Source organism: Ornithorhynchus anatinus, chromosome 7 (assembly GCF_004115215.2).
Source record: "Ornithorhynchus anatinus isolate Pmale09 chromosome 7, mOrnAna1.pri.v4, whole genome shotgun sequence".
Taxonomy (NCBI): domain Eukaryota; kingdom Metazoa; phylum Chordata; class Mammalia; order Monotremata; family Ornithorhynchidae; genus Ornithorhynchus; species Ornithorhynchus anatinus.
Window position 1 is genome coordinate 70,686,213 of NC_041734.1, and position 27,005 is coordinate 70,713,217.

General features: G+C 55.8%; 2 protein-coding genes across 2 annotated transcripts; one reads left to right on the forward strand and one right to left on the reverse strand.

Annotated features, from left to right (window-relative positions):
* The first annotated feature begins 1,473 nt into the window (after window positions 1-1,473).
* On the forward strand, window positions 1,474-18,823 carry EPS8L3 (EPS8 like 3). The gene is made up of 20 exons (XM_029069392.1): window positions 1,474-1,601; window positions 8,129-8,188; window positions 8,557-8,621; window positions 9,202-9,266; window positions 11,495-11,653; window positions 11,957-12,106; window positions 12,233-12,297; window positions 12,489-12,838; window positions 12,952-13,049; window positions 13,961-14,072; window positions 14,206-14,270; window positions 14,566-14,640; window positions 14,954-15,102; window positions 15,391-15,499; window positions 15,763-15,824; window positions 16,456-16,540; window positions 16,957-17,058; window positions 17,322-17,395; window positions 17,596-17,731; window positions 18,489-18,823. Exons 2-20 carry the CDS (start codon window positions 8,136-8,138, stop codon window positions 18,498-18,500), a joined length of 1,986 nt encoding a protein of 661 aa, XP_028925225.1. The 5' UTR covers window positions 1,474-1,601; window positions 8,129-8,135; the 3' UTR covers window positions 18,501-18,823.
* A 1,912-nt stretch (window positions 18,824-20,735) lies between these two features.
* On the reverse strand, window positions 20,736-25,946 carry LOC100681387 (glutathione S-transferase Mu 3-like). Its single transcript, XM_029069971.1, has 8 exons — window positions 25,844-25,946; window positions 24,402-24,477; window positions 23,622-23,686; window positions 23,163-23,244; window positions 22,980-23,080; window positions 21,510-21,605; window positions 21,274-21,384; window positions 20,736-20,941 (listed from the first exon to the last, which is right to left on the reverse strand). Exons 1-8 carry the CDS (start codon window positions 25,877-25,879, stop codon window positions 20,846-20,848), a joined length of 663 nt encoding a protein of 220 aa, XP_028925804.1. The 5' UTR covers window positions 25,880-25,946; the 3' UTR covers window positions 20,736-20,845.
* Between the last annotated feature and the right edge of the window lie 1,059 nt (window positions 25,947-27,005).

Genomic DNA, 27,005 nt, shown 5'->3' on the forward strand with positions numbered 1-27,005 from the left:
GTTCGAATCCCAGCTCTCCCCTTTGTCAGCTGCGTGACTGTGGGCAAGTCACTTAACTTCTCTGGGCCTCAGTTACCTCATCTGTAAAATGGGGATTAACTGTGAGCCTCACGTGGGACAACCTGATTCCCCTATATCTACCCCAGCGCTTAGAACAGTGCTCTGCACATAGTAAGCGCTTAACAAATACAGACATTATTATTATTATAAAACACATGCTCTTTGTCCTCCAGGAGCTTAGAATCTGATGGTGAGGCAGGCAGACATAATTGTCTACATATAGTGAAAGTGATAAGCAGCACGGACTAGCAGAAGGAGCCTGGACCTGGGAGTCGGGCGTCCTGGTTCTAACCCTGGTTCTTCCCGTGCCTGCTGTGTGACCTTGGGAGAGTCACTTTACTTCTCTGCGTCTCAGTTTCCTCATCTGTAAAATGGGGATAAAATACTTGTTCTCTCTCCCTTCTCAGACTGTGAACCCCGAGTGAGACAGGGATTGGATCCTACCAGATTATTTTGCATTAACCTCAGCCCTTAGCCCAGAGCTTGGCACAGAGTAAGCACTTAATAAACCCCATTATTATTATTATTATTATTACTGTTATTATTATTGTTGTTATTATTTACCAAGCACCATGCTACACACTAGGTAATGATACGATAATCAAATGTGACTCGGTTCCTGTCCAACATAGGGCCCAAAGTCTAAGGAGGAGAGCTAATAGGTATTTTAATTCCATTTTGCCAGAGAGGTAACTGTGGCTCCAAGAAGTTGAGTTACTTGCCCAGGGTCACTCACAGAGTGGATGTTCAGCCCTGGGGAAATTATAAGACCCTCTGAACCCCAGGGGGCACAGACCCCCTCCTCACCGAGTGGGCACTGCCCCGCACCCTGATCCTGAGCTCCAGTCTAAAAAAGAGGTAACGACGATCCCACAGGGCTAGGGCTGCCCCAGGGAAAGCAAATAGGATTAAAAAAACGCAGGATCACGGCTTAGTAGATAGAGCATAGGCCTGGATGTTAGAAGGACCTGGGTTCTAATCCCAGCTCTACCACTTGTGTGCAGTGTGACCTTGGTCAAATCATTTCATTTCTCCGTGCCTCAGTTACCTCAGCTGTAAAATGGGGATGAAGACTGTGAGCCATATGTGGGACAAGGACTGATTAACTTGTTTGTATCCCAGCACTTACTACAGTGCCTGGGACATAGTAATTGCTTAACACGTACCATAAAAAAAAAATACAATCCTCCTGGGGGATGGTGAGGGAAGGGGTGAGAGCCAGGCTGGGTGGAGAGGCAGGAAGCCAGGGGCTGAGGGGTGGCGGCGAGGGACCCAGAGGGTGCGGCTGGAGAGGCGTGACCGAGTCCAGGGGCGCAGTGCAGGCTGGCTTTCCACGCCCTGCTTGAGAGTCCAAAGGCCACAAGGTGCAGCAGCCACTTGCAGTTTATAGAGAAACACAGCCTCTCGGGGAGGGAAGAGTGGGCACCTGCTCATTCTCCTCTGCCCCTGCCTTCCCCTGCCTTTCCGGAGAAGGGGCGACCCCTGCTGCCCTCGCCCCATCCACTGACAGGCCCATCGGGGCCCCTCACCCTGAGCACCAGGTAAGGGAGATCCCGGTCTGGAGCCCAGCACGTTGACTGCTCTTAGGCTTGGTCAGAAAACCTGGCCCGAGCCCTGGCTCGGAGAGGGAGAGTCTCTTGCCCGTGGAATAAGAGCAGAGTCACCTTGGACCCCTGGGTCGGGGAGTCGGGCCCCCAGAATGGTGGCCTGCACCCTGGGGGATGGACCCCTCCCCCTACTCACCCCTAGACCTGGATTCAAAATGGTGGCTAGGCCATCTGACAATAGGGGAAGAAGTAGGAGTGGAGGGAAGGGAGACTGAGGACTCTTCTTGGGGCATCTTTAAAAACCAAAGAGAATCTCATTTTGAGGTGGGTGGGGTGGAGGGGTCTGCCTGATGATGTAGACATGGACAAAGTGAACTGTCAAGGTTCCTCCTGGCCTGAGGAATCTAAAATGATCAGTCTAGGGCGGAAAGGGGACAGAAAGGGAGTTGGACAGTAACGGAAAGTGAGTAAAATAGTAATTGGGACCCAGCGTGGAAAGAGCAGCGGTCTGAGGCTCGGGATGTCTACCTAGTGACCTTGGGCCAATCGTTGAACCGCTCTGTGCCTCAGTTTCCTCATCTGCGATTTGTACATTCCAAGCGCTTAGTACAGTGCTCTGCACATAGTAAGTGCTCAATAAATACTATTGAATGAATCTGCGAAAGGTTCCTGCTCTCCATCCCTCTTAGCTGATGAGCCCCGGGTACAGTAGGGACTGTGTCCAATCTGTCTTGTATCTGGCCCAGTGCTTAGCATAGTGCTTGGCATTGACTAAGCACTTAATAAATACCATTATAAGGGAGAGGCAGGCAGGAAAGGAAATCCCATCCAGGGAGGGCAGAATGAGAGGGAGAGGGCAAGTGTCCTGGAACCACACCCTCGGATCTTCACTGGAGGCAAATGCAGGGGCAGGGACTCTCAGAGCAGGGGCTAAGCCCCACCCTCCTGACTTCCCACCGAGACCCTTTCAGCCTCACCCTGCCCATCGAGGCACCTCAGGGAGGGGGAGGGGGGTGCAGAACAATCTTGTGGCTGGGGGTGGAGGTAAGAGGAGGAAGAGGAGGAGGAGAGGGAGGAGGAGCAGGAGGGACAACTCAGCCAGGCACCTGTGTCTTCCCACCCCCAGGAGGTCTGTCTGTTGGCTCAGACCTCTCTCCGCTCCTCTCTGACTCCCGAGCAGGAATCCTGAGGACTTTGAGTTAGAGATCAATTAACTAATCATTCGTACAGAGATGGCCAGCCTAGTGGCAGAGAGACTCATAGCGAGTCCAAGGCCAGCCTAGTGCCAGCTCAGTGCCAGCTTAAGGCCACGGGCTTGGCTCTAGTATGATCAGTCCAGGTTCCCAGGAAGGAGGGGAAGTCTCCAGGTCCAGGGAGTCCTGACAGCCCCACATCTTCCCCAGTCTTAGGTCTCCAGGGGAAGGGGAAATCCAGACCAAACCAGCCTCCGGCCACTTGGAGTGACCTGGGTACGCCCCAGGGAGGGGACGGCCCTTCATCCCATGAGCCTGACTCACTCTATGTGACTCGGTGGAGGTCAGCAACAGAGAGGGGCAGCGGCGAGGGCAGGGTCACGAAGCAAGTCGGGAACAACTCTGGCACTGGCAAATCCAGATGAACAAGCAATCCCCCACTCAGTCCATCCGGCTAAATACACCCTTCCACAATGACAGGAGCTAGTATGGTCCAGGGGAGGGACCCTAGGCCCAGCCAATAACGTAATGCTTGCATTAGAGAAGCAGTGTGGCTTCTTGGTGGAAAGAGCCCCAGCTTGGGAGTCAGAGGTCATGGGTTCTAATCCCGCTCCGCCACTTGTCAGCTGTGTGATTTTGGGCAAGTTTCTTAATTTCTCTGTGCCTCAGTTACCTCATCTGTAAAATGGGGATTAAGACTGTGAGTCCCCTGTGGGACCACCTGATTACCTTGTATCTACCCCAGTGCTTAGAACAGTGCTTGGTAAATAGTAAAAGCTTAACAAATATCAACATTATCATCATGAGTCTGGGCCCCCAGGGAAGTGTCACTTTGGTACTTTGGTACCTGGGGAGGGTGGGGGGAAATGACTGGAGAGGAGTCCCCAGGGAGGTGCCCAGTGAGGTGCCTGGGGAGGCACTCAGGGAGATAGGTGCCCTGTAAGGTGTTCAGGGAGGTGTCCCAGGAAGGTGTTCTAGACAGGTGCACAGTGAGGTACTCGCTTCAGTGGGAAGGCAGCATAGCCTAGTAGATCGAGCATGGGCCTGGGAGTCGGAAGGTTCCGGGTTCTAATCCCAGTTCTGCCACTTGTCTATGTGATCTTGGACAAGTCACTTCACTTCTCTGTGCTTCAGTTACCTCATAGGTAAAATGGGGATTAAGACTGTAAGATTCATGTGGTACAGAGAAAGTGTCCAACCCAATTTGCTTGTATTCACCAGTGTCTTGCAGTTAGTACTATTATTATTATTATTATTGTTATTATTATGTGTCCAGTGAAGTGGTTGGGCAGGTGTGCCAGAAAGGTGCCCAGGGAGGGGCCCTGTAAGGTGCCCTGGGAGGTGTACCAGGAAGGTGTCCCAAGAAGGTGCCCAATGATGTATCCAGGGAAGTGGCTGGGGAGGGGTTCTAGGAAGGCTCCTGGTAAGGGGCCCAGGGAGTTGTCTTGCAGGGTTTCCAGCCAAGTGTCCCTCAGCTCTCACTGGAACACCCCAATGGATCAAGGCCTCACATCAAAGGCCACTTCTCCTGCCCCCAGTCCCCCTCTCTGCTTTGTCCCAGAAGCCCCCATTCTCACAGGTGCAAATACTCTTTTTGCCAGGCTAAGAAGGGGCCTTGAGAGCTGGGCATGGCACAACTCATAAAGTTTGGGAACTTCTAGCTTAAAATACCCATTTTTGGGGGGTGATGGGAGAGTTATGGCCCCTGTTGCAACCTCCACATCTGGCCATACCAGACCCCTGCTCCACTCCCCAAATCCCAGCTCAGAGAGGGAATGTCATCCCCATGGGAGGAGAAGAGCAGCAGCATGATCAGAAATAGATCCTGCTTTCCCAACCCCTCACTGCCAAGCTGCTCTGGGTGTTCACCAGACCCAAGAAGTCCCCTCCTCCCTCCCCAAGGCCGGCCTGGGGAGAATTGAGCCAGAGACAGGCTTCTCCCATGGAGAGGTCATGGAAAAGGAGACGTAGGCTGGTAGGGGCCTGGGCAGAGGGCAAGCCAGGGCCCAGGCCCAAGGAGAGTCTGGGGCAACTGCAGAGAGAGCTGAGAGGAATCGGGTGGGAGGGGGGAGGCGCTGCCTAGGAGGGCCGGCAGAGGTTACCAGAACAGATGCCAGAGGCAGCTTGGCCCAGTATCCCCGGTGGCCCGTGAGTGGATCAGGCTGAATGGGTCCCTGGCCCTAATCCTGCCTGAAGACTCTCCCTTTAGAGGCCCTCCCTCTCCCGGTCTCCCTCTGCTCCAGGCTTCGGTACTAGGGGCCGCTGAGGTGTCCAGGTTGTTATCGGGCAGCTGGGGCCCAGTGGCAGATAACCAGAGTCCAGGGGTCCTCTAAGTCCCTCCCTAATCAGCCTGCACAGTGAGCTGAGCCCTGCCTGGGGTCCTGGGCTCTGGGTCCCACAGCTGACAAACAAGCAGACAAATGGTCACCCCTTCCCAGGTTGCCATTAGGCCCCAAGGTCAGTCTCCCATGGGGCCATTCCCAACCTCGGGCTATCTCACACACATACACACACACATGCTCATTAACATACTCAAACCAGCCACACACACACCCTGTGACTCCATGCTCCCTCATCCATGCGTGTACATGAGTCACACAAATACCCTGGTGCACTGCCCTCACACACAGTCACACAAACACACACTCACATCTATATATCCCAAATAGCAGGACCTGCCAGGACAAGGGGGCTGTGAGGAAGAAATCTTCATGTCAACAGATAGGATTGATCTGTCCGTTTCTCGTTTCTCAGTTCCTTCCCTCTCTCATCACCCCTTCCCACCCTCTTCACCTCCTCCTCTTGCTCTTCCTCCTCCTCCTCCTCTTCTTCTTCCTCCTCCTCACCTTCCTCAGCTCAATGGGCACACGTGTCCCCTGCAGCCAAAGTTCCCAGGAAACCCAACAATATGGTGAGCCCAAGGAGAGACCGTGACTTCAGCCTTGCTGTTTAAATTTTTTAGGCTATAGCTTGGAAGGAGCAGTCCTCTCTAGGTAGGTAACTTCTGGAGGGCTCTCCCAATCTGGGGAGAGGGTGTAGCTCTTTCCATTTTACAGATGAGAAAACTGAGGCTGAGAAGCCTGTCCAGACTGACCTCCTGGAGTCCGCCTCTCCTTCTGGTCCTGCTCAACCTGACAGGCTGTGTGGGCTGCTCCCCTTGTTGGGCCCTGGTCCTCCCACTGTCCAGCCCCAGGCCCTTCAACCTGGACTGCAAGACAAGACAGTGGTGGTCCCAGCAGACAAGGCCCCTGGCTTCTGTCTCTCCTGGAATTTCTCCAGCCCCCACTGGAAGGGAGAGTCGAATGAGGTTTTCATGTCAAATGCTGGGATTGCTCTTCTCACGAGGTGGCACTGGCTGCCTGTTGCCCTGCCCAGCCTGTCTAGATGGCAGTCCAGTCTTTGCCAGATCTTCTCTGCCCATAAGCAAAATCCCCCAGCCGCTGCCAATCCTACAATCCCCTTCTTTGGCCTCCCAGCCAATCCCCTGCTGCTTGGCTCATCTGGGATGCCTCCCTCCCCTTGGTCCCTCAATGCCCAGGTTGCGATCTACCCCGAGCACAACTCCAAGGGCAGGGTTTGTGCTGGGGACCGACTCCGGAGATCCCACTCTGAGCTTTTTGCACCTCTGGCCAGGTGAAGCCGGACAGGCCAACCAAACCAACTTCTGGAGTTAGGCTCCGTTTTCGTCCCAGCCCCGGCCCCAGGCTTCTGGTTCATGGTCCTCCAAAAAGTGGTCAGAGCCACAGCCTGGCCCCAACGGGAAGGGGAATGGGCAACACTGTGGCTACTGTTCGGGCCCCATCAGGGCCAGCTTTAAGAGGCCGGGCCATCATGGAGCGGAAGGAGGTACAAGAAGAGGCAGGAGCTAGGGGTCATACACCCCGTCCTCTCCCCCTCCCTTCAGGCTCGCATCTCCTCCTGCCTCCAGGACGTTTCCACCTGGATGTCGGTCCGCCACCTAAAACTCAACATGAGCAAGACTGAGCTCCTCATCTTCCCTCCCAAACCCGGTCCTCCCCCAGACTTCTCTATCACCATGGATGGCACGACCATCCTTCCCGTCTCTCAGGCCCGCGATCTCGGTGTCATCCTTGACTCGTCTCTCTCGTTCACCCCACGCATCCTATCCGTTACCGAGACCTGCCGGTTTCACCTTTACAATATCGCCAAGATCCGCCCTTTCCTCTCCATCCAAACGGCTACCTTACTGCTACAGGCTCTCGTTATATCCCGGCTAGACTACTGTGTCGGCCTTCTCTCCGACCTCCCTTCCTCCTCTCTCGCCCCGCTCCAGTCTATTCTTCACTCCGCTGCCCGGCTCATCTTCCTGCAGAAACGATCTGGGCCTGTCACTCCCCTTCTTAAACAACTCCAGTGGTTGCCTATCAACCTCCGCTCCAAACAAAAACTCCTCACTCTAGGCTTCGAGGCTCTACATCACCTCGCCCCTTCCTACCTCTCCTCCCTTCTCTCTTTCTACCGCCCACCCCGCACGCTCCGCTCCTCCGCCGCCCACCTCCTCGCCGTCCCTTGGTCTCGCCTATCTCGCCGTCGACCCCCGGGCCACGTCCTCCCGCGGTCCCGGAACGCCCTCCCTCCTCACCTCCGCCAAACTGATTCTCTTCCCCTCTTCAAAACCCTAATTAAAACTCACCTCCTCCAAGAGGCCTTCCCAGACTGAGCTCCTCTTCTCCCTCTACTCCCTCTACCACCCCCCCCTTCACCTCTCCGCAGCTAAACCCTCTTTTCCCCCGTTCCCTCTGCTCCTCCCCCTCTCCCTTCCCATCCCCTCAGCACTGTACTCTTCCGCTCAACTGTATATATTTCCATTACCCTATTTATTTTGTTAATGAATTGCACATCGCCTTGATTCTATTTAGTTGCCATTGTTTTTACGAGATGTTCTTCTCCTTGACTCTATTTATTGCCATTGTTCTCGTCTGTCCGTCTCCCCCGATTAGACCGTAAGCCCGTCAAATGGCAGGGACCGTCTCTATCTGTTGCCGACTTGTTCATTCCAAGCGCTTAGTACAGTGCTCTGCACATAGTAAGCGCTCAATAAATACTATTGAATAAATACTATTGAATTCAAGGAACTGCAGGAAATCCAGCAGACGCTTCCCACATGGCAACGGGGATGGGGGAATGGGGCAGGGGTTGTGGGGGAGACAAGTGTCGGGGGGAGGCAGGGGATGGGGCAGGGGCAGAAGGTGGGTTGGGGTGCAGAGAACAGCTCCGCCTGAGCCCCGGATCCTGCAGACAGCAACCCCTGCTGCGGAGGGATGGTCTGAGGAGCCTGGGCCAAGTCACCTTTTTCCTGTGCCTCAGGGACAGGATGCGAGGACCGGTGATGGATCACTTTAGCCACCAGGATGACCCACCATTCCAGTGAGTCCAGAGGCCGCGCTTTTTCCTCACAGCACCGCCCCATTCTGTGACCATCCCCCCAGACACCCCTTTCTGAGCATCTGGCATTCGATGTTAGGGTCTCACGCTCCCTCCATCTCATCCACTCAAAAATCCCAGGCATTTCCAGCACCTCTTGTGGGCAGGGAATGTGTCTGATTATTGTTGCACTGTACTTTCTCACATGCTTAACACAGTGCTCTGCACACAGTAAGCACTCAATAAATACAATTGACTGACTGACTTCCCCCTCCTCCCTGAAAGCCTGGCCCCTTCCTTCCCCTCCCTACCCCATGGCCAGTGGCTCTGCCTCCCAAGCTCCCACTCTGACCGGGCCTGTGTCGTTCTAGGGAGTCCAGGGCCTTGCTCTCCCGTTCCAATAGCATGACCCGGCCCAGCAGCAAATCAATTTACAGTAAGGAAAATGCCCTCCTTCCCTCTCACCCTCCCTACCTCCCTCTTTCCCTATCCCCCCTCCCCAATCTGTTCCCCCCTACTCTCCATACCCTCCCACATCTACCTGACCCAGCCCCTCCCAATTAGGGTTTCACTGCCTCCTCTTTCCCCTGGATGTTCAGCTCCCATCACTCACCCCAGCCCATGGAGGACCTTGCTAGATGGTAGAAGGGTCAGTAGGAAAAGCTCAAAAGACCACTGGACCCTTCAGACCACTGGGCAAATGTCCCAAAGTCCTCAGCTCCCAACCACCCACCTGGGCCCAGGCTCTTCCTGAATCCTCCAAGTCCCCTCCCCACTCCATTACCCACCTGGGGCCCCACCTGTCATCCCCCGGTTCTACCTGTCCTCCCCAAACTCTACCCCCATCCAGCCCCCTGCTTGTCCTTTCCCACACCCCACCTGTCCTCCTCCCACTCTGCCCATCCACCCCACCTTACCTCGTCCTCCCCCTGATGTTCCCACCTGTCCTCCCCCTGCCCTTTCTGTCCTCCTCCCACTTCCACTCTACCCCGGCCCCCATTTCTTTCTCACTGCAGAGCAGAGAAAAGAGTATTCACAAGCCATGGCTGTCAAACAATCCAACTTCCAGCACCGAGTGGAGGTAAGAGTCCCCCTCCTCTTCCTCCTCCTCTTCCTCCTTCTGTGGGGTGGGGGGAGGGGAATGGGGTTCACCTATAATGACTGATGATACCCAAATGAATTCTGTATCCCCTCGAGGTCCAGGTGCCAGCTGGGTTGGGGGGAGGGCAGGCTTTTAACAGCTTGGAGTTGGTTGGGAGAGAAGGGTACAAGGTCCTCCCCTTGAAGGGGCACAGACCCCCCAGTCTCAGGGTTCCTGCAGTCAGTCTGCCCCAAGAAGAGTTGAGGGAAGCTGACTAGGAATGGAATTGCAGGAGCAAAAATCTCCTGTGTTTGGGTAGAATCTCCCTCCAAAAACTCCCAGCACTTACCGACATGTCCTCTCGGTGACACGATTCCCCCCTCTTTGCTGAGAACACGACAGGCCAAACCCCCTAAAGAGGCGAGAAACTCCAGGCTGGATCACTAAGACAGACGGTGGGGTGATTAGAATGAATGGTGTCAGGGATGGGGCCAATGTGAAGCATATTCAACATTCACCCTGTTGCCCTACCTGAGTGGTAAAGTCATTCTTCAAAGAGAAGGGACATTGAGGTAGTCAATTGTATCTATTGAGCACTTACTGTGTGCAGAACACTGTACTAAGCAAACTTGTAAGAATGCAATACAATTGGTAGACATGATTTCTGTCCAAAAGGAGCTCACAATCTAGTGGGGAAGACAGGCACTAACATTACAGAGAGGGGAAGCAACAGAGTATAAGAATAGCTGGTGTGGGAGTTGGTTAAGTGTCAAAGCACTTGCAGGGTTGTACACAAGTGCATAGGTGACCCAGAAAGGAAATTAAGGTGAGGATATGAGAGAGTAACCAGGGAAGGCTTCATGGAGGAAATGTGACTTTAGTAGGGCTAGGAAGATAGGAAGAGTGGTGGTCTATGGGATATGAATGGGAGGGAGTTCCAGGGCAGAGGCAGAACATGAATGAGGGGTTGGTGGTGAGAGAGATGAGATCAAGGCACAGTGAGTAAGTTGGCGTTAGGAGAAGAAACCTACTCGAGTGGATAAAATATGGATCTGGAAGCCAGAAGACCTGGGCTTTAATCCCAGATTCACCACTTTCCTGCTGTGTGACCTTGAGCAAGTCATTTAACTTCTTTGTGCCTTAGTTTCCTCAACTGAAAAATGGGGTTTCAATACCCCTATTTGGACTGTGAGCCCAATGTGGGACAGAGACTGTCTCTACCCCAGAGTTTAGAATAGTGTTTGACACCTACTAAGCACTTAACAAATATCAAAAAAAGAGGAAAGTGGGTAGTCCAAGTTGCAGTGGCAGAGGAGTGAGAAAAAGAGCTGATTGAGTGATTTAAGTGGAGCACTGTATACTTGGGGGAGCACAATAGAGTGAGTAGGCCTGATCTGGACTCTCCAGGAGCTGACAGTCTAGCAGCACCTGCTCTCTGGGGACTCAGGCAACTCCAACCCGACAATTTTCATGTTCCCTGCTGCCCTTTGGCTCTGGGGCTTGGGGGGTGGCCTGGGATGGCCCCTTTCTCTCCAGACCCAGGTCAACCCCCCACAGCCTCCCCATCCAACTGGGTCAATTCCCTGAAGCTCTGAGGCCAGCTGGGAGGCAGGATGATGGGGTCTGCTCGCCTGCATGCATGCTTGGGAGTCAGAAGACTGTAAGCACAGTGTGGGCAGGGACTGTCTTTTTATTGTTGAATTGTACTTTCCAAGCACTTAGTACAATGCTCTGCACATAAGTGCTCAGTTAATACATTTGAAGGAATGAAGAAGGTCCTGGGTTCTAATCCCTGCTCTGCCACTTGCCTGCTGTGTGACCTTGGGCAAGTCACTTAACTTTTCTATGCTTCAGTTCCCTAATCTGTAAAATAAGGATTAAGACTCTGAGCCCCATGTGGAACAGGGACTGTGTCCTACCTGATTAGCTTGTATCTACCCCAGTGCTTAGAACAGTGCTTGGCACATAGTAAGCTCTTAATAAGTGCCATTATTATCATCAGAGACACTAGGGCTAAAGGAGCCCAGAGCCAGCCGCACACTGCCCAAAATTGTTCCCATCAGAGGTCTCTTCCTGCTAGGATTCCTAGTCACTGGATGTGTGATTGGCAGGCCCCACCCAGATCTTCTTCCAGGGCTGGAAGAAGCAGCTCCCAATCCGGATCCACCCATGCTCCATGGTTCCTACGTGCCCCCCTCTTGAAACTCCCTCCCCCCTCCCCCCTCCAGCACCTGCTGACCTGCAAACTGGACTCGCGGGAGATGCAGGCCGCAGAGGATGTGATGCGACAGCTGCACTTGATGGAGGCGCAGGGCCGGGTCTGGGGCCAGGAGGTGTTGCTGCAATCCAAAGACCACCAGCTGCAGCTGCTGGACATCGAGACCAGGGTGAGCGGCACCTGCCTGGGCTGGGGGTAGACACTCAGAGTCTCCAGGGCACCACCTACCCAGCCCCTCCTAGGGCTTTTGGGGAAACATGCATCAGGGGTTCCCAACCCCCAATCCTGGACAGGGGAGCCCAGGGTCCTGGGAGCAGAGCTGAGGGGGCAGCGCTGTCTCCAGTCAAACAGGGTTGGGGAGTCTTGCTTAAGGTAGAGCTCCTTGCTGGAGTTAGCTGGGACAGGGATGGGCTGGGCAGGGCTGGCCCCTAGGGTCATCGCTGACTCCCTCTCCTGCTCTGCCCACCCCCAGGAGGAGCTGGACTGCTACCCTTTGGATGGCGTGCAGGAGCTGGACGCTGTGCTCAACAGCTGCTCCTACGACTCCATCCTGTCCATCACCGTCCAGGAGTCGAGCCAGGCCCAATCCAGCGTCCTTCTCTTTCAGTGCCAGGAAGTTGGGGTGAGGCCCTGCTGGGCAGGGTATAGGGTGGGAGTGGGGAGGGGCTGCCTCGAGACCCTCACAGGGCAGGAATTGGGTACTGCCTCTGAGCTCTCTGCCCTCTATGCTGTCTGACCCCCACTCTAGGCCGAGCTTCTCAAGTTCAACCTGCAGAAGGTGATAGATGAGAGGAAAGGCAGCCAGCAGTACAGGTAGGGGTGAGGCCCGGTCCAGTCAGGTGCTTCTGGGAGATTCCCACCCCCCAGATCTGCCTGCCGGGGTCCACATTTCTTCCCCCGGGGCTGGGGCTTGGCGGGGAGCGGGGACCAGTGGCTAGACTGGGGCTGGCAATCAGAGCCGAGGGACTTGGAGGAGCCCAGGATATCGGCCATCTTCCCCACAGGAGCAACCTGGAGGCCATCGTGGCCCAACAGAGCCGGGCTGGGCCACCACCCTGGCAAGGGGACGGCGGCTGGAGAGGGGACGGCGGATGGAGAGAGGACGGAGCCGGGAGAGGGGACAGAGGCGGGCAGAGCAACAGTGGCTGGAGAGATGACAGTGGCTGGAGAGGGGACAGAGGAGGGCGAGGCCCAGGGGTCAGCCCGAGCAGCAGACATCAGGATGGATGGGCCGGGCCCCCCTCGCCCGGGAACATCCCTGTCCAGGAGCCACCCGCCTGGAGCCCCTCCTCTCCACAGCAACCCCCGTGGGCACCCCCTCAGGAGCCACCATCCCAGGGACGCACTGAGCGGAGTGAGTGGGGGCAGAGCAGGGGGAAGAGCTGGGCGCGAGGGCTTTGGACACACCTGGTGCCTAGGGTGTGCCAGCTGGCCCAGGCACCATCTCAGCTTTCCCTGCCCACTCAGGTCTTCCGGCCCCGCAGTATCCCAGCACTCAGGAGTGGAGGGGCTACAATGCACCGCCCCAAGAACCTCAGCCACCCCAGGATGTGGAGAAAGAGATGGTAACTGGGCCCAGCATGGCAGGGCTCAACTTCCGGGTGCAGGGCCTAGGGCCTGGAGGGCAAAGAAGCAGATGGACAGGGATGGGGGTCCCTTTCCCCTTTTTCTATCTAGAAGAAGAACCCTAGGAAAGGTTGGGAAAGGAGCTGAGACATTTCGGGTAGGGGAGGGGTTAGGTGCAGAGTGAGAGAGCAGGGTGGGAGTTTTCCCATAGTCCCAAGTGTCCTTGTCTCTTTAGGGTCTCCAACCCGGCAGACCTGAGGCTGTGATGGGGGGCACGGGGTGACTAGAAGCAGCGAGACTGGGCCTGGGAGTCAGAGGACCTGTATTCTAATCCCGGCTCTGCCACTTACTTGCTGTGTGACCTCGGGCAAGTCACTTAACTTCTCTGTGCCTCAATTTCCTCTTCTGCAAAATGGGGATTCAATACCTGTTCTCCCTCCTACTTGGACTGAGAGCCCTATGTGGGACATGATGATCTTGTTTCTACCCCAGTGCTTATTACAGTGCTTGGCTCACAGCAAGCGTTTAACAAATACCACAATTATTATTGTTATCAGTATTATTATTATTACAAGGCTTCACTGACAGCCTTCCTGCTGTACCAGGAGCTAAAGCACAGCCCCCAGCCTCCCAAGGGCACCACAGTTGTTCATGGGCAAAAGTGGCAGTGGCTGAGCCCCAGTGAGAAAATGGGTGGGGCCAACGCTGAAGGTCCTGGGTTAGTGCCAGGCCCCACGTAGCAGTGGGGGTCGGAGGTAGAGGGGCTGGAGGTGAGTGGGCTGAGGTGGAGATTGGGCAGAGCTGGGGGAGACTGGGGTAGAACGAGGGCAGAGATGAGGGGGACCTTGGGAGGGAACTGGGGTGGGGCTGGGACAGGAGGCAGCCAAGGAGCTCTTCTCCCCTGGCCCAGGATATTCTGAACCACCTCCTGGCTGACATCGAGCTGTTCAGTGAGAGCGTGAGGGAGGCCAGAGAGAAGATGGATAAGAAGCGGAAACTGAGGAAGAAGAAGAACAAAGGAGGTGAGGAGGGCAGAAGGGCGGTTGGTCATGCAGGCGGCATGGAGAGGGACAATGAGGGTAGGGAGAAGGGGGCAGGTGACCTCCTCTAGGCTGGGTGGGTATCTGAGCCCACCACCTCACTTGCTGCTTGCAGTGTCTCTCCCACTGCCGCAATTTGAGGACTATTTCCAGAAGGTCAAGTGTTCCTTCAACCTGTTGGTAAGTTACAGCTTGGCTTCTCCTTCCCTCCCCTCTGAACCCCTCTTCCTCCGTGAGCCCCTCTGCCCCTCCGCACCTGTCCCAACTGCCAGAGCATCAAGCCCGGATTCTCCCAGTTCCCCTCCCCAGATTCAGAAGGCTTTCTAGATTGTAAGCTCATTGTGGGCAGGGAATGTGTCTGCTTATTGTTATATTCTGCTCTCCCAAGTGTTTAGTACAGTGATCTGCACACAATAAGTGCTCAATATATACAATTAACTGACTCTCTGGGGTGAAACATCATTTATGTCAACAGGGCATGCTGAGTCCCAATATGCAGCAGCCAAGTTCCATAGACCTGGTGCACATTCTCTTCCAAACCCTGACTTACGTGAGTGCAAAATGGGTGTGGGGGTTGGGGTTGAGGGTATCGGAGGTGTTGTCAGAGGGCAGAGGGGCCAAAAAGTAAAGGAGTGAGAAGGTGAGAGGTTGAGGGGAGTGGATGAGGGGGATGGAAGGGAGGGAAAGAGGATTGGCCAGGGGAACAAGGGTTGAGCCCTGAGGGGACATCAGAGGACATGAAGAGGGGTTTACAACTCACTCAGGTCCTATAGTTGGCCAAGAAGCACAACTGGTCCTTGTCCAGTTCCCATCACCCCAAGCAGGGGTCCTGCACTGACCACTCTCTCCCCTCCCCTAACCAGGTCCTGTCTAACTGTCCCGAGCGCAACCTGGCGGTCTCTGTGGTGATCCCCCTGCTCACCCGCTCAGCCATTGATCTGCTACAGGAGTGTCTGAACCCCGAGGAGGCTGCAGTGTGGGAATCCCTGGGCCAAGCCTGGAGCACTCCAAGGTGACAGCTACAGTGGCCCGTATGGGCACCAGGGCTGAGGCTGTGGCCGGCACGGGCACTGGGGCTGAGGCTAGGGTGGGCACTGGAGTTGTGGCTAGCACAGGTACCGGGGCTGGGGCTGGAGCCTGGGCTCACTCTCTCTCCCCCTCAGTTTCTGGGCCTCTCCCCAGACTTCCTTCCCTGCACCCCGTTCTCCCCTCCTTGCCTGGGGTCACATACCCTGGGTGTCTGCACTTCAGCCTCACCCCCATCTCACTCTTTCTCTCCCCTACTCCCTGCCCCCCCCAGGGATTTCTGGCCAGAGGGAGCTTCCCTGCCCTCCTACGTGCCCCACTTCTACGACGCCTGGCAGCCTCCCAAATCCTCACTAGGGGACGATTTCTCAGGTTCTACCCAGGTAAGGGCAGCACATGGTCTGTGGCTGAGGAACCAGGCCAATATCCAAAGGGGAGGATGGGACATGGTGGGCAGGTCCAGGGCCCAGGACAACCCAGAGAATACTCTCTCCCAGGAGAGCCTTAGTTGGCCCCAGGGAAACTTCATGACAAGTGGGCAGAGGAGGCCACTGCTCTGGTCCCACCTTGTCTGGGGTGTGGACGTCACCTTGGCTCTGCCTTCCCTGGGGCAGGTCTCACACTCATTTTTGGTTGCTCACCTCAGGCCCCAGGGAGAACCCAGAGCTTCAGAAGCCAGCCCTCGAGGCCCCAGGACTCCTCCTCCAGGTAACTCAGGGGGTCCCCACACGTGACCAGATAGCCTCAGTGGGAAGGGGGTTGTCGACATCCCCAGGTCCTCTACTTGGGGAAAGAAGAGGAGATTAGGGAGGGTGGTGGGTGCTCCAGAGAGCTATTGGGAGCCGGTGGGAAGGGAGGAAGGGGCCTGCTGACAGGGAGGGGAGAGAGGGAAGAGTATATGAAACAGAGTTCCCAGAACCCCACACACCCAACCCCAGTCTCTCAAAAGAGGCTATTGGGGTTTTTGCCATTTTCCTCAGGGTAGGGAACCCTATACTCTGACTCCCACATTCACAACTGCCACTCTACCTCAGTGGGCCCTACTCTCCACCTGAGTCCTAGGTCCCAACCATCATTCACACCCACCACCGTGACCCTTAGATCCCACCCAGCTCACTGACCTCTCTGGGCCCCGGCCACTACTCTGACCCCCCAGGTGCCACCTGTCGCTCTGATCCCTTGGCCTCACCCACCACTGACCCTGCAGTCCCACCCTCTATTCTGGCCCTCAACCTCCCACTCTGACCTGACGGTCCTAGGGCCCTACCCACCCCTCTGATGCCCAGTCCCTGGCTACCCACCCCACTAACCTACCTCTCTGACACCACGGGGCCTCCAGTTCACCTTTGCGCATGAGGGTTCTGTACGAGTTCCAAAGTAGAAACCCCCGGGAGCTGACGGTGTCACAGGATGAGATGCTGGAGGTGAGATGGGGAGGGTGAGGGGTGTACTGGGGGTGGGGGGTGGGGGAGGCAAGTAGAGGGAGAAAGAGGGGAACAAGAGTCAGATGCAGGCTGGGCAGGGGCTGAGGTGGGAGTCGGGTAGAGCCTTGGGTGGGGGCTGAGGCAGGAGCAGAGGGGGTCACAGGGGCTGAGCTGGGCACTGAGAAGAGGACTGAGCTGGGGCTGGCACTGGGGATGGGGCTTTGGTGGGGCTGAACTGGGAACTGAGTTGGGGGACAGAACCGGAGCTGGCTCCAGGAATGGGGTAGGGGCTTTGGTGGGGCTGAGTGGGGAACAGAGCTGGGGCAGGGGTGTCAGATTGACCACGGCAGAGCTGGGAGAACTTCTGGGCTGGGGCCCGGTTCTTGTTGTGATGCTGGTGGCATCTGCCCTGGCAGATCCTGGACCAGAGCAAACAGTGGTGGCTGGTGAAGAACAGGCAAGGCCAGACAGGCTACATCCCCAACAACATCCTGGAGGCCGCTCAGCCACGAGGACAGGTGGGAGCAAAGTTGAGGGCACCGCTGCTGCCCCAGCCCCTTCCCCTCTCCCTGCACTCTATCGCTCCCCTCTAGAGGCCCCGCTGGCTTCCGTTCCCAAGGATGGTGGAGGTGGTGGGGAAGGGGACGGGAGGGTAAGAAAGGGAAGGGGGGGAAGGTTCCCTGGAGAAGCGGGTACTGTTGGCTGGATGGTGGGTGTGGGGGGCAGAGAGAGAGATGCAGCATCCGCTCCAGAGAGCCCCCAAGTCCCTCTGCAATTGCAGGGCCCAATGCTGCGGCCCAGTTCCCGGCCTGAGGAGGTGACCGCCTGGCTCCAAGCAGAGAAATTCTCCACCATGTAGGTGGGGTGCCCATGGGGAACCCCTGGGGAGTTCCTGGGAAGCAGGGGGCCCTGCAGAGGGAGGGCAGACTCTCCCCTCCCCTTTTACCCACGGTCCAACCCAAGATCCAATTCCCCTGGGGTTTCCCTGCCCCACCCTTGCCTCCCTCCCATCATCGCCTCCTCCTGAGACTCTCCCCCGGCGTCTGTTCTCCCAGCACCGTGAAGGCGCTGGGGGCTTTGAACGGGAGGCAGCTGCTGCAGATGGGACCCCGAGAATTGCAGATGGTGTGCCCAGAGGAAGCCCCTCGCATCCTGTCCCGGTTGCAGCAAGTTCAACAGGAGGCCCCGAGGGTGAGGCTCCTGCTCCCCGACCCATGTCCCCTCAGAGACTCCCACCCTAGGCCCCAGCCAATGGAATAGAGAGGGAAAGCTGTGCGTGGGGGTACATGCATGCATGTCTGTGCACAAGGATGAGGGTGCTCTGTGTGAATCTGAATATGCATCTATGTGCATGCATAGAAATGCAGGGGATCACATAAAGCACATTGAGAGCTAGTGGGTGGGAGGCAGCCATTCACACCGATGATGATGATGGCATTTGTTAAGTGCTTACTTGCCAAGCACTGTTGTAAGCACTGGGATGGATACAAGGTAATCAGGTTGTCCCACATGGGGATCACAGTCTTAATCCCTTTTCACAGATGAGGTAACTGAAACACAGAGAAGCTAAGTGACTTGCCCAAAGTCACACAGCTGATAAGTGGGGTAGCGGGAATTAGAACTCATAACCTCTCTCAAGGACATTCTCTTTCTACCAAGCCACAATGCTTCATGGTGGTGGAGGTGCCACCGTTGCCAGTGTACAGAGCTACCAGTGTACACAGTTGAGCGTATACCTAGGAAGGATATTGGGCCTGGACTTTAAGGATCCACTGATTCCTGCAGGGGCTGGTGTGTGGCCAGGAACCAGTCAGTCAGTGACTCTCTGATTGCTGGGGAGAGTGGGTGAGGAGAGGGGCCAGAAAGGGGGCCACCGTAGTCCTGGCGCCAGATCAACCTGCACCCTAAGCTTTCAATCACCTTCACTCTCCTTCTCTTCCTTCCTCAGATGGGCCCCTAAGGGTCCCAGCATCCCCCCGGCCGGTGGGACCCTCCTCCTCCACTGCTGATGGCAAGAGCAGTTGCGCACCCCGCTCCCACCCATCCCATCCTCTAACCTTTGGGGTGAGACCTCCCTTTCCCCAACGGTCCCCGGCCCCCCACCTTGGGTGAGGTGGGGCTAGGCCTGAGGGAGGTGACTGAACCCTAGGTCCGACGGCCACCTCCAAACCCCAAGTAATTATTCCCTCTATCTCGGCCCTCAGAGCCCTGCTGGAAGCAGGCCAGACCCCACCTGGCACCTCCTTTCACCCTTTCCCCTAATAAATGAACCCCTGCACCTTGCCAGCGGCCACTCCTTGCTACTCTGCCTTTGCCCCCACGGCAGCGAGGCTGGAGTGAAGGGGAAGGTGGGGGTTGGGGGAGCAGGTGTTCAGCGGTGGGAGGAAAAAGGGGCCAGGAAGAGTAACATGAAACCCTCTTTTCTAGGCAGTGTGCTGCACCTGCCAAGCTTGTTTATCTTTGGAGCAGCCGTGACCACATAGGCAGACTGGCCCGCAGGACCGAGTGCCTATGGCCTGAGGCAAGCTGAAACCTTGTCTGGAACTTTTCAATTAAGCAGTGGTATTTATTGGGTACTCCCTGTGTGGAAAGCACTGTGCTAATTTGTTGGGTGAGTGCGGTAGAGACAATAGACCTGATCACTTGCCCTTCAGGCACTGCCAGTAGATAGAAGAGGACGAAGGACCTTGGCTCTGCACACACACTCAGGAGGAAGGCTCTTTATGCTTCACTTTCTCTCTCACACACACATACCCAAGAAAAATCTTTGTATTGAGCATGCGCACGCACGCACACACACCGCCCCCCCAGAGGATGTTTGTATTGCATGCATACACATACACACCCCAGCAGGATCTCTGCATTGCATGTACATACATACACACACACCCCAGAGGATGTTTGTATTGCATGCATACACATACACACCCCCAGCAGGATCTCTGCATTGCATGTACACACATACACACACACAAAGGACCTTGGCATTGCATATGAACAGGTACACAAACCCCGAGCAAGGATTTTTTCATTGCACATACACAGGCACACATCTCCAGCAAGAAGAATCTTTGCATCACACCACACACATACCCCCAGCCAAAGTGCTGCAACACACACACACACACACACACACCCCGAACCTCTCCCCCCATCTCTCAGCAATGACTACATAAGGATTTTAGTTAGCTTGGGCTTCCTCTGCAAGAACCCTCAGTGTCTGAAAATCTGGTCCTGTTGGGCAGGAGGGAAGTAAGACTATGGGTGGGTACAGGGGGCTAAGGCCAGAGTCTCAGCACTGAGATGTCTGCTTCCCTCACCACTGGAGGCTGGTGGCCCCAGGGCCATAACCCAACCCAGCTGGGCCCCAGTACCGGCTGCTGCCCTGTCCATTCTGACCATCCCTGGGGGGCCAGGGTTGAGTAGGAGTGTCCAGTGCAGCTAGGCAAGCAGAGGTGTGCCACACAGCCACCCTTGGCTAGGCATGGACCAAGCTGGGGGTGGGGAGGAAGGGAGCCTCTTTAGAGCAGGGGTACTTCCTGCAGGAAGTAGAAAGGCTGCTGACAAGCTGGGGGTGGGAGGGGTCTGTATCTCCAACACAGGTGGAGTGGAGGGAAGTGGCCAGCCAGAGGCCTAGTGGATAGAGTACCCAGGCTGGGAGGCAGAAGGACCTGGGTTCTAATCCCAGCTCTTCCCACTTGTCTGCTGTATGATTTGGGGCAAGTCACTTCATTTCTCTGGGCCTCAGTAACAGCATCTGTCAAATGGGGATTAAGACTGCAAGCCCCACGTGAGACATGAACTGCATCCAATTTGATTACTTACTATCTACCCTAGCATCTAGCAGAGTAGTTAGCACATAGTAAGCACTTAAATACCATTAAAAAAGAGAGAGAGCACACCACATAGTGATTGTGGCAGGGACAGGCCAGAAGAGTGTGATAAGGTCAGGCTGCAGCTCAAGGACACAGGCATAAGGCCCACCGAAAGCTATCCACTGTCCCCGACTCCAAGGAACCAGGCACCTTATCCAATCCCCCACCCCAGAGCTAGGCTCAGACCTCCCTGATGATGGAAGAGGGGATGAGGTCCGGTAAGGCCACACCCCCACACCCCCCGTGCAGGCTTATCACGCTGGTGCCGTGGGTTCACGTCCTCATCCGGAGAGGGGAGGGGAGATACACAGGTAAGTGGGTACTGACAAGCCTAGACAAATGCTTTATTTGCCACACAGACCTCAGGCTGGCAGTAGCAGAAACTGAGGGAACCACTCCAGAATTTGGGGGTGTAGAGGGGCCAGAGTGGCTAGGCCTTCTTGTTGCCCCATTTCGCCATCTTGTTGTTGATGGGCAGCTTGATGAAGCGGTCAGAGCGCATGTAGGCAGCGATCTTCTCCAGGGCCTGGGAGGAGACACCCACCCCCAGGGGAGATGATCACCCACCTGCAGTCCCCCACCCTCCATCCCCCATTCCTAGATGAGCATTTGCTCCAGGCCCAAAAGCCAAGAGCAACCTCACCCTGGCTCCATATTTCCCCAACCAACAAGTGTCTGCAGGGAGGCCTTGGCCGAAGGTGAAAAGGACTCAAGAGTGTGATTGCCCCTTCCTTGGCTGGTGCTGCCCATCGCCAAGGCCCCTTCCCAGCACCCATCGCCAAGGGGCAGCAAGGGAGGGCCTCGGCCTGGAGCAGGGAGCCCACAGGGTCCTGGGCTAGCCCCACGTCACCCCCTCACCTCAAAGCGGGCCAGGAATTCACTCAAGTTGGAGAATTCATCCAGGCACTTGGGCTCAAACATGCGGTTCTGGTCCAGCACATCATACAGGAGGAAGTCTGCAAAAGTCAACTGGAGAAGGGGACCGGTCGAGAAGACAGTCCAATGTCAAGGAAAAGGGCCTGGCCCCTCATCTCCCAACCTGGAATTCACCGTTCCACTCCCAAACCACCCACCCCTGCCAAATCCGGCCCTACCTTGTCCCCTGCAAACCACTTCCTCTTCCCCAGGAACTGGGAAAACAGCTTCATCTGAACTGGGAGCTGCTCCAGGTATCCTGGCCGCAGTTTCTCCTGGAAAACACAGAGGTTATCCATCCAACTTCCTCTGGGGCCTTAGTCCCAGACTCTCTGCCCCTACACTGGCCTGGGGGGCGGGCAGGGGGTGGAGGAGGAGGTGTCTTCTCACTACACCCAGGAGTCAGAGGCAAGCATCCTCACAGCAAACACGGAAACCGATCCCAGACCGGGGAAAAATCAAAGGTTGATCCAAATGGAGGAATCCTAAAGTTTTTTTTTTCCTTTTTAATGGCACTTGTTGAGTGCTTACTATATGCCAGGCACTATACTAAGTGCTCGGGTAGATATAAGGTAATTGAGTGGGACACAGTCCATCTCTCACATGGGGCTCACAATCTTAATCCCCATTTTACAGATGAGGTAACTGAGTCACAGAGAAGTGAAGTGACTTGCTCAAGGTCACACGGCAAACAAGTGGTAGAACTGGAATTCAAACCCAGGTTCTTTTGAGTCCAAGACCTGTGCTCTATCCACTAGGCTATGCTGCTTCTCAACTCCCAGCCCTAGACATCCTGCTCAGGTCCCAGTGGCTACTGCCCATGAGGGGGCTGGGAGTGGCCTCAGATTAGCCACCTGCCCCTTTGCCTTCTGGGGCCTCAATCAATTCCACTGATAGATCAAATCCCCAACTGTACTCAATTATTCTTTCAAAAACATTTTTAAAGTGTTTGATTAGCACAAGTTTGGGGGAAAAGGGGAAAAAGTGATAGTTTTTGCAAAATAGGTTCTAGTCGATGAAAGCCAGTTTACACGGAGAGCACAGGGTCCTCCCACTGAATACATCTTCTTTGGGTTTTGGACCAGGGTGCAGCCCATCTCCCCCTTGTCCCTCACAAGCAGGAGCCCATGTAATAATAATAATAATAGTAATAATAATAACTGGTATTTGTCAAGTGCTTACTCTGTCAGGCACTGGGGTAGGTACAGGATAATCAGTTTGCACACAGTCCCTGTCTCACTTGGGGCTCACAGTCTTAATCCTCATTTTACAGATGAGGTAACAGGCATTGAGAAGTTGAGTGAGTTGTCCAAGGTCTTCCAGCAGATGAGTGGCAACCAGGATTAGAACTCAGGTCCTTCTGACTCCCAGGCCTGGGCTCTATTCACTAAGCCCCGCTGCTTCTCTGCCATCTCTCCTCCTACCCCTCTGCACAGATGATGGTGATGATAAGTACCTAAGAGCTTATTATTATGTGCCAAGCACTGTATTAAGTATTTGCGGTAGATACAAACTAATGAGATCGGACACAATCTCACACGGGGCTCATCATCTAAAACGGTCTACTCCTATTGCTGCACAGATGAGCCAAGCTCCCCCCCACACTGGCCTGCCCCCCTCACCCCTTCCCGCCCCACAGGGGGACTCACAAAGTCGGGGCTGTAGCAGACTCTGACCAGCTGCATGCGGAAGTCCATGGCCTGGCTCTCCAACATGTCCACCCGCACACGTTCCTCCTCGGTCTCCCCACCTGTCTCCAGATACAGCACAGGTTCACTGGGGAGGCCCTGGCCTCCGCTCCCCGGCCCCTCGCCCCAAAGCCCCCAACTCACACAAGTTGTGCTTGCGGGCGATGTATCGCAGGATGGCATTGCTCTGGGTCAGTTTGGTGTTTCCATCAATGAGGTAGGGCAACTGGGAGGAGAAAGAGCAGGGGAGAAAGAAGGCAGAGAAATGGAACAAAGCAGGCTCTCTACCCCCACACTCCCACCTTGTCCTCACCAGCCTGGTGACAGAGAGGGCGGACAAGGAACAGAGAGAGGCAGCTGGAAAGGGGAACCTCGGGGCAGGGGGAGGGGAGATAGGGACATGATGTGCTAGGTTCAGAGGCAGGGAGTGGGAACAACAAGCAAGGAAGCAGGAGGGTGTGGGGGAGGAATGGGCTGCTGGAGAAGGGGTTGGTGTTGGGTGGACATGTCTCAGAGGAACTTGGTGTGGACCAGCCCTGAACCGTGGGGGTGAGAGAAAGGGTTGGGGCAGGGAGTTAGGGCCCACAACGGGCTACTACCTACATTGGGGAAGTCCAGGCCCAGCTTAAACTTCTCATTCAGCCACTGGCTTCGATCATAGTCGGGAGCTGCAGGGAACCAAGATGCAGCCTGAGCCCCCAAGTCAGTCCACGAGTCACCTTCATGTCTCCATGGCACTTCCCGTGGGACCCCACAGACCAGCCATCCCTACTGGCCCCGACGCCCTGGAGTCCCCGCCAGCCCCAACCACACACGGCAAATGCCCCGGCCCGCTTGGTCCCGGGCCCTCAGAGGCAACCCAGTGGAGGAGGGAGCCAAGGGCCGGTGGACACGAGGAACCCAAGCCTTGCCCAAACTCAGCCTCGTCTCTTCACTCTGGGCTGCTCGTCGGGCAACTTTGAGTCCCCTCCCCCTTACAGGACCCTGCTGGGGTCCCCAAAAGCCACCCCCTGTGACCCTAGGAGGAACCGGTGGATATTTCCCCACCCACAACCCCAGGCTTTGGGAGAGAAGCCTCAGTTCAGAGCCCAGATCTCCCTCCCCCCTTCTCGCCCCAGGACCCCGGCACAGGGGAATGAGTCACGAGTGTGTGGTGCAGCGGAACTCGACTTTTTCTGCCTTGGACTCTGGATTGCCGTAAGCCACTCCTGGACACCTGAGCAGCTCTCCCAAGGCCCCTGAGCCTCGCCCCGTGGCAGGGGAGAGTTCAGAAGAGGAGGAAGAGGAGGGGGAGGAGGCGGGGGAAGAAGGCGGTGGTTCTGGTTCGGTGCCATCCAGCAGGAATGGGCTGGCAGCGGGCCTGGACACCACATGCGCCATTACCTTCTCCACAGCTGTATCGTTTCTCTTCATAGGCCGAGTCCGTGTACTCCAGCAGCAGGCGGATGGCGTGGGCCAACTACCGGGGAAGAGGTCAGGTCAGGGGCAGACTCCACGATCCCTCCCCATCACCACCAGTGCAAAGGGTTTTACTCAAAGACTCATCTCCTCTGCAGGCGCCGAGGCCCTGAGCTGTTGGGAGTTGGGTACTGGGAGTGGGGTCTGGGAAGGGGGGGGGGTCCTGACCAGTGGGGACCCCCAATGTCTGCAAAGGCCCCCACTGCTCCTCCCCAGACCTCAGCCCTTAGGAACGGTGCCGGGGTCCACACCGGAGAGGACCGGCAGGTGAGCCCTTCCCGCCGCACACACGATGGGAGGATGGTGCCCAAGCTGTTCCCCTTCCCCCAGCACCCTTTTTGGGGGGACCCCTGAAGGCCGGGGCTTGCAGTGGTGGAAAGGGGATGGATTCATTCATTCATTCAATAGTATTTATTGAGCGCTTACTATGTGCAGAGCACTGTACTAAGCGCTTGGGATGAACAAGTCGGCAACAGATAGAGACAGTCCCTGCCATTTGACCTAATCGGGGGAGACGGACAGACAAGAACAATGGCACTAAACAGCGTCAAGGGGAAGAACATCTCGTAAAAACAATGGCAACTAAATAGAATCAAGGCGATGTACAATTCATTAACAAAATAAATAGGGTAACGAAAATATATACAGTTGAGCGGACAAGTACAGTGCTGTGGGGATGGGAAGGGAGAGGTGGAGGAGCAGAGGGAAAAGGGGAAAATGAGGGTTTAGCTGCGGAGAGGTAAAGGGGGGATGGCAGAGGGTGTCAAGGAGGGGCACAGGTCCGGTATCCCCCCTCCCAACTCTGTGCTCCAGAATCGAGCTGAGTGAGGAACTGGAGGAGGAAGAGGAGGAGCATTCCCGACCCTCTGCTGGGCCCATTCATTCAATGGTATTTATTGAGCGCTTACTGTGTGCATAGCACTGTACTAAGCGTTTGGAATGTATAGAGACAATCCCTGCCCAGCAACGGGCTCACAGTCTAAGGGAGGAGACAGCAAAACAAAACAAGTAGGCATCAATACCATCAAAATAGATAAAAAGAATCATAGCGGCCCACCGCCCCTTCCCACCCCCGGCCCGGATAAACGCCCCGAAACCGGGGGCCCGGCTCCCGCCGCCGCCAGGCCCCGCCGCGCTTTTTTCCCGCGCCCCCGGCCCAAGTTCACCCAGCTCCCGGGACCCCCTCCTCCAGCTCTCCAGTCCCCCTCCCCCAGCTCCCCAGCCCCTCTCCCCCAGGTCCCGAGACCCCCTCCCCCAGCTCCCCAGGCCGGCTCCCCTAACCCGCTCTCCCGGCTCCCCCAGCTCCCCAGCCCGGCCTCCCCAGCTCCGTAGCCCGGCTCGCCCAGCTCTCCGGCCCCCCGGCTCACCCCGCGGATATCCCAGTAACCCAAAGTCATAGCCATGGCGCTCGAATCGACCCCCCAGCTCCGTTCTCGCCGCGGGCGGAGGGTTTTATAGGGGAGGGAGGAAGGAAGCCGCGGAGAAAGGGGAGAGGGGGCCAAGGCCCGCCCCCGGCCCGCCCCTCGAGGGGGAGTGGTTGTCAGGAAGGAACGATCCCGGCCCTCTCTTCCCTCCCTCCACTTTTTTCCTCCTATTAAAAATGGTATTTGTTAAGGGTTACTGTGTGTCAAGCACTGTTCTAAGCACCGAGGAAGACTGTGAGGTTGGACACAATCCCTGTCCCACGTGGGGCCCAGAGCCTGAATCATTTTCCCCGCCCTCTTTCCCAACTTTCTCTTCTCTTTTCCTGATCCTAAACTCCCTCGCCCTCCTCCCCTCCCCACCTTCATCTCCCCCATCTTTGTTTCTAGTCTCTCCTTTTTCTCCCGACCTTCATCTCTTTCTCTGCCTCTAATCTTTCTTCTTCTTCCCTTCAGATCACATGTCCGGGACATAAGGAACTTGCTGGAAGTGGGTCTAGAGCTTCCATGCTCCTTTTTATCACCCGCCCAACCCCCACCTCTGCCACCACACCCCTCACTAGAGGCTTCTGGTAAGTGGAAGGAAGCCAAGCAGTTTGAATCTCTCCTCTCCCTCCCCGCCAACCCTCAAGGAGTAAAGAATCAATAAATACCACTGATTGATTGAAAGAGATGGAGCTAAGAATAATAATAACTGTGGTGTTAAGCATTTACCATGTGCAAGGCACTGTACTAAGCACAGGGGTAGATATGAGATATTTGGGTTGGACACAGTCCTTGTCCCACATGGGGCTCTCGGTCTTAATCCCCATTTTACAGATGAGGTACCTGAGGCATTGAGAAGTTGAGTGACTTTCCCAAGGTCTCACAGCAGACAAGTGGCAGAGTCAGGACTAGAACCCAGATCCTCCTGAATCCCAGGCCCATGCTCTATTCACTAAGCCAGGCTGCTTCTCTGCCATGTCTCCTCCTACCCCTCTGCACAGATGATGGTGATGATAATCAGCCTTCTCTGATTATGGGTGGGCAGAGGGGACAGAAGTTTGTTCTCCTCTCATTACCTTTCATTTTGAGCATACAGACCCCAAAAGGAGCCGGGGAGATTGAT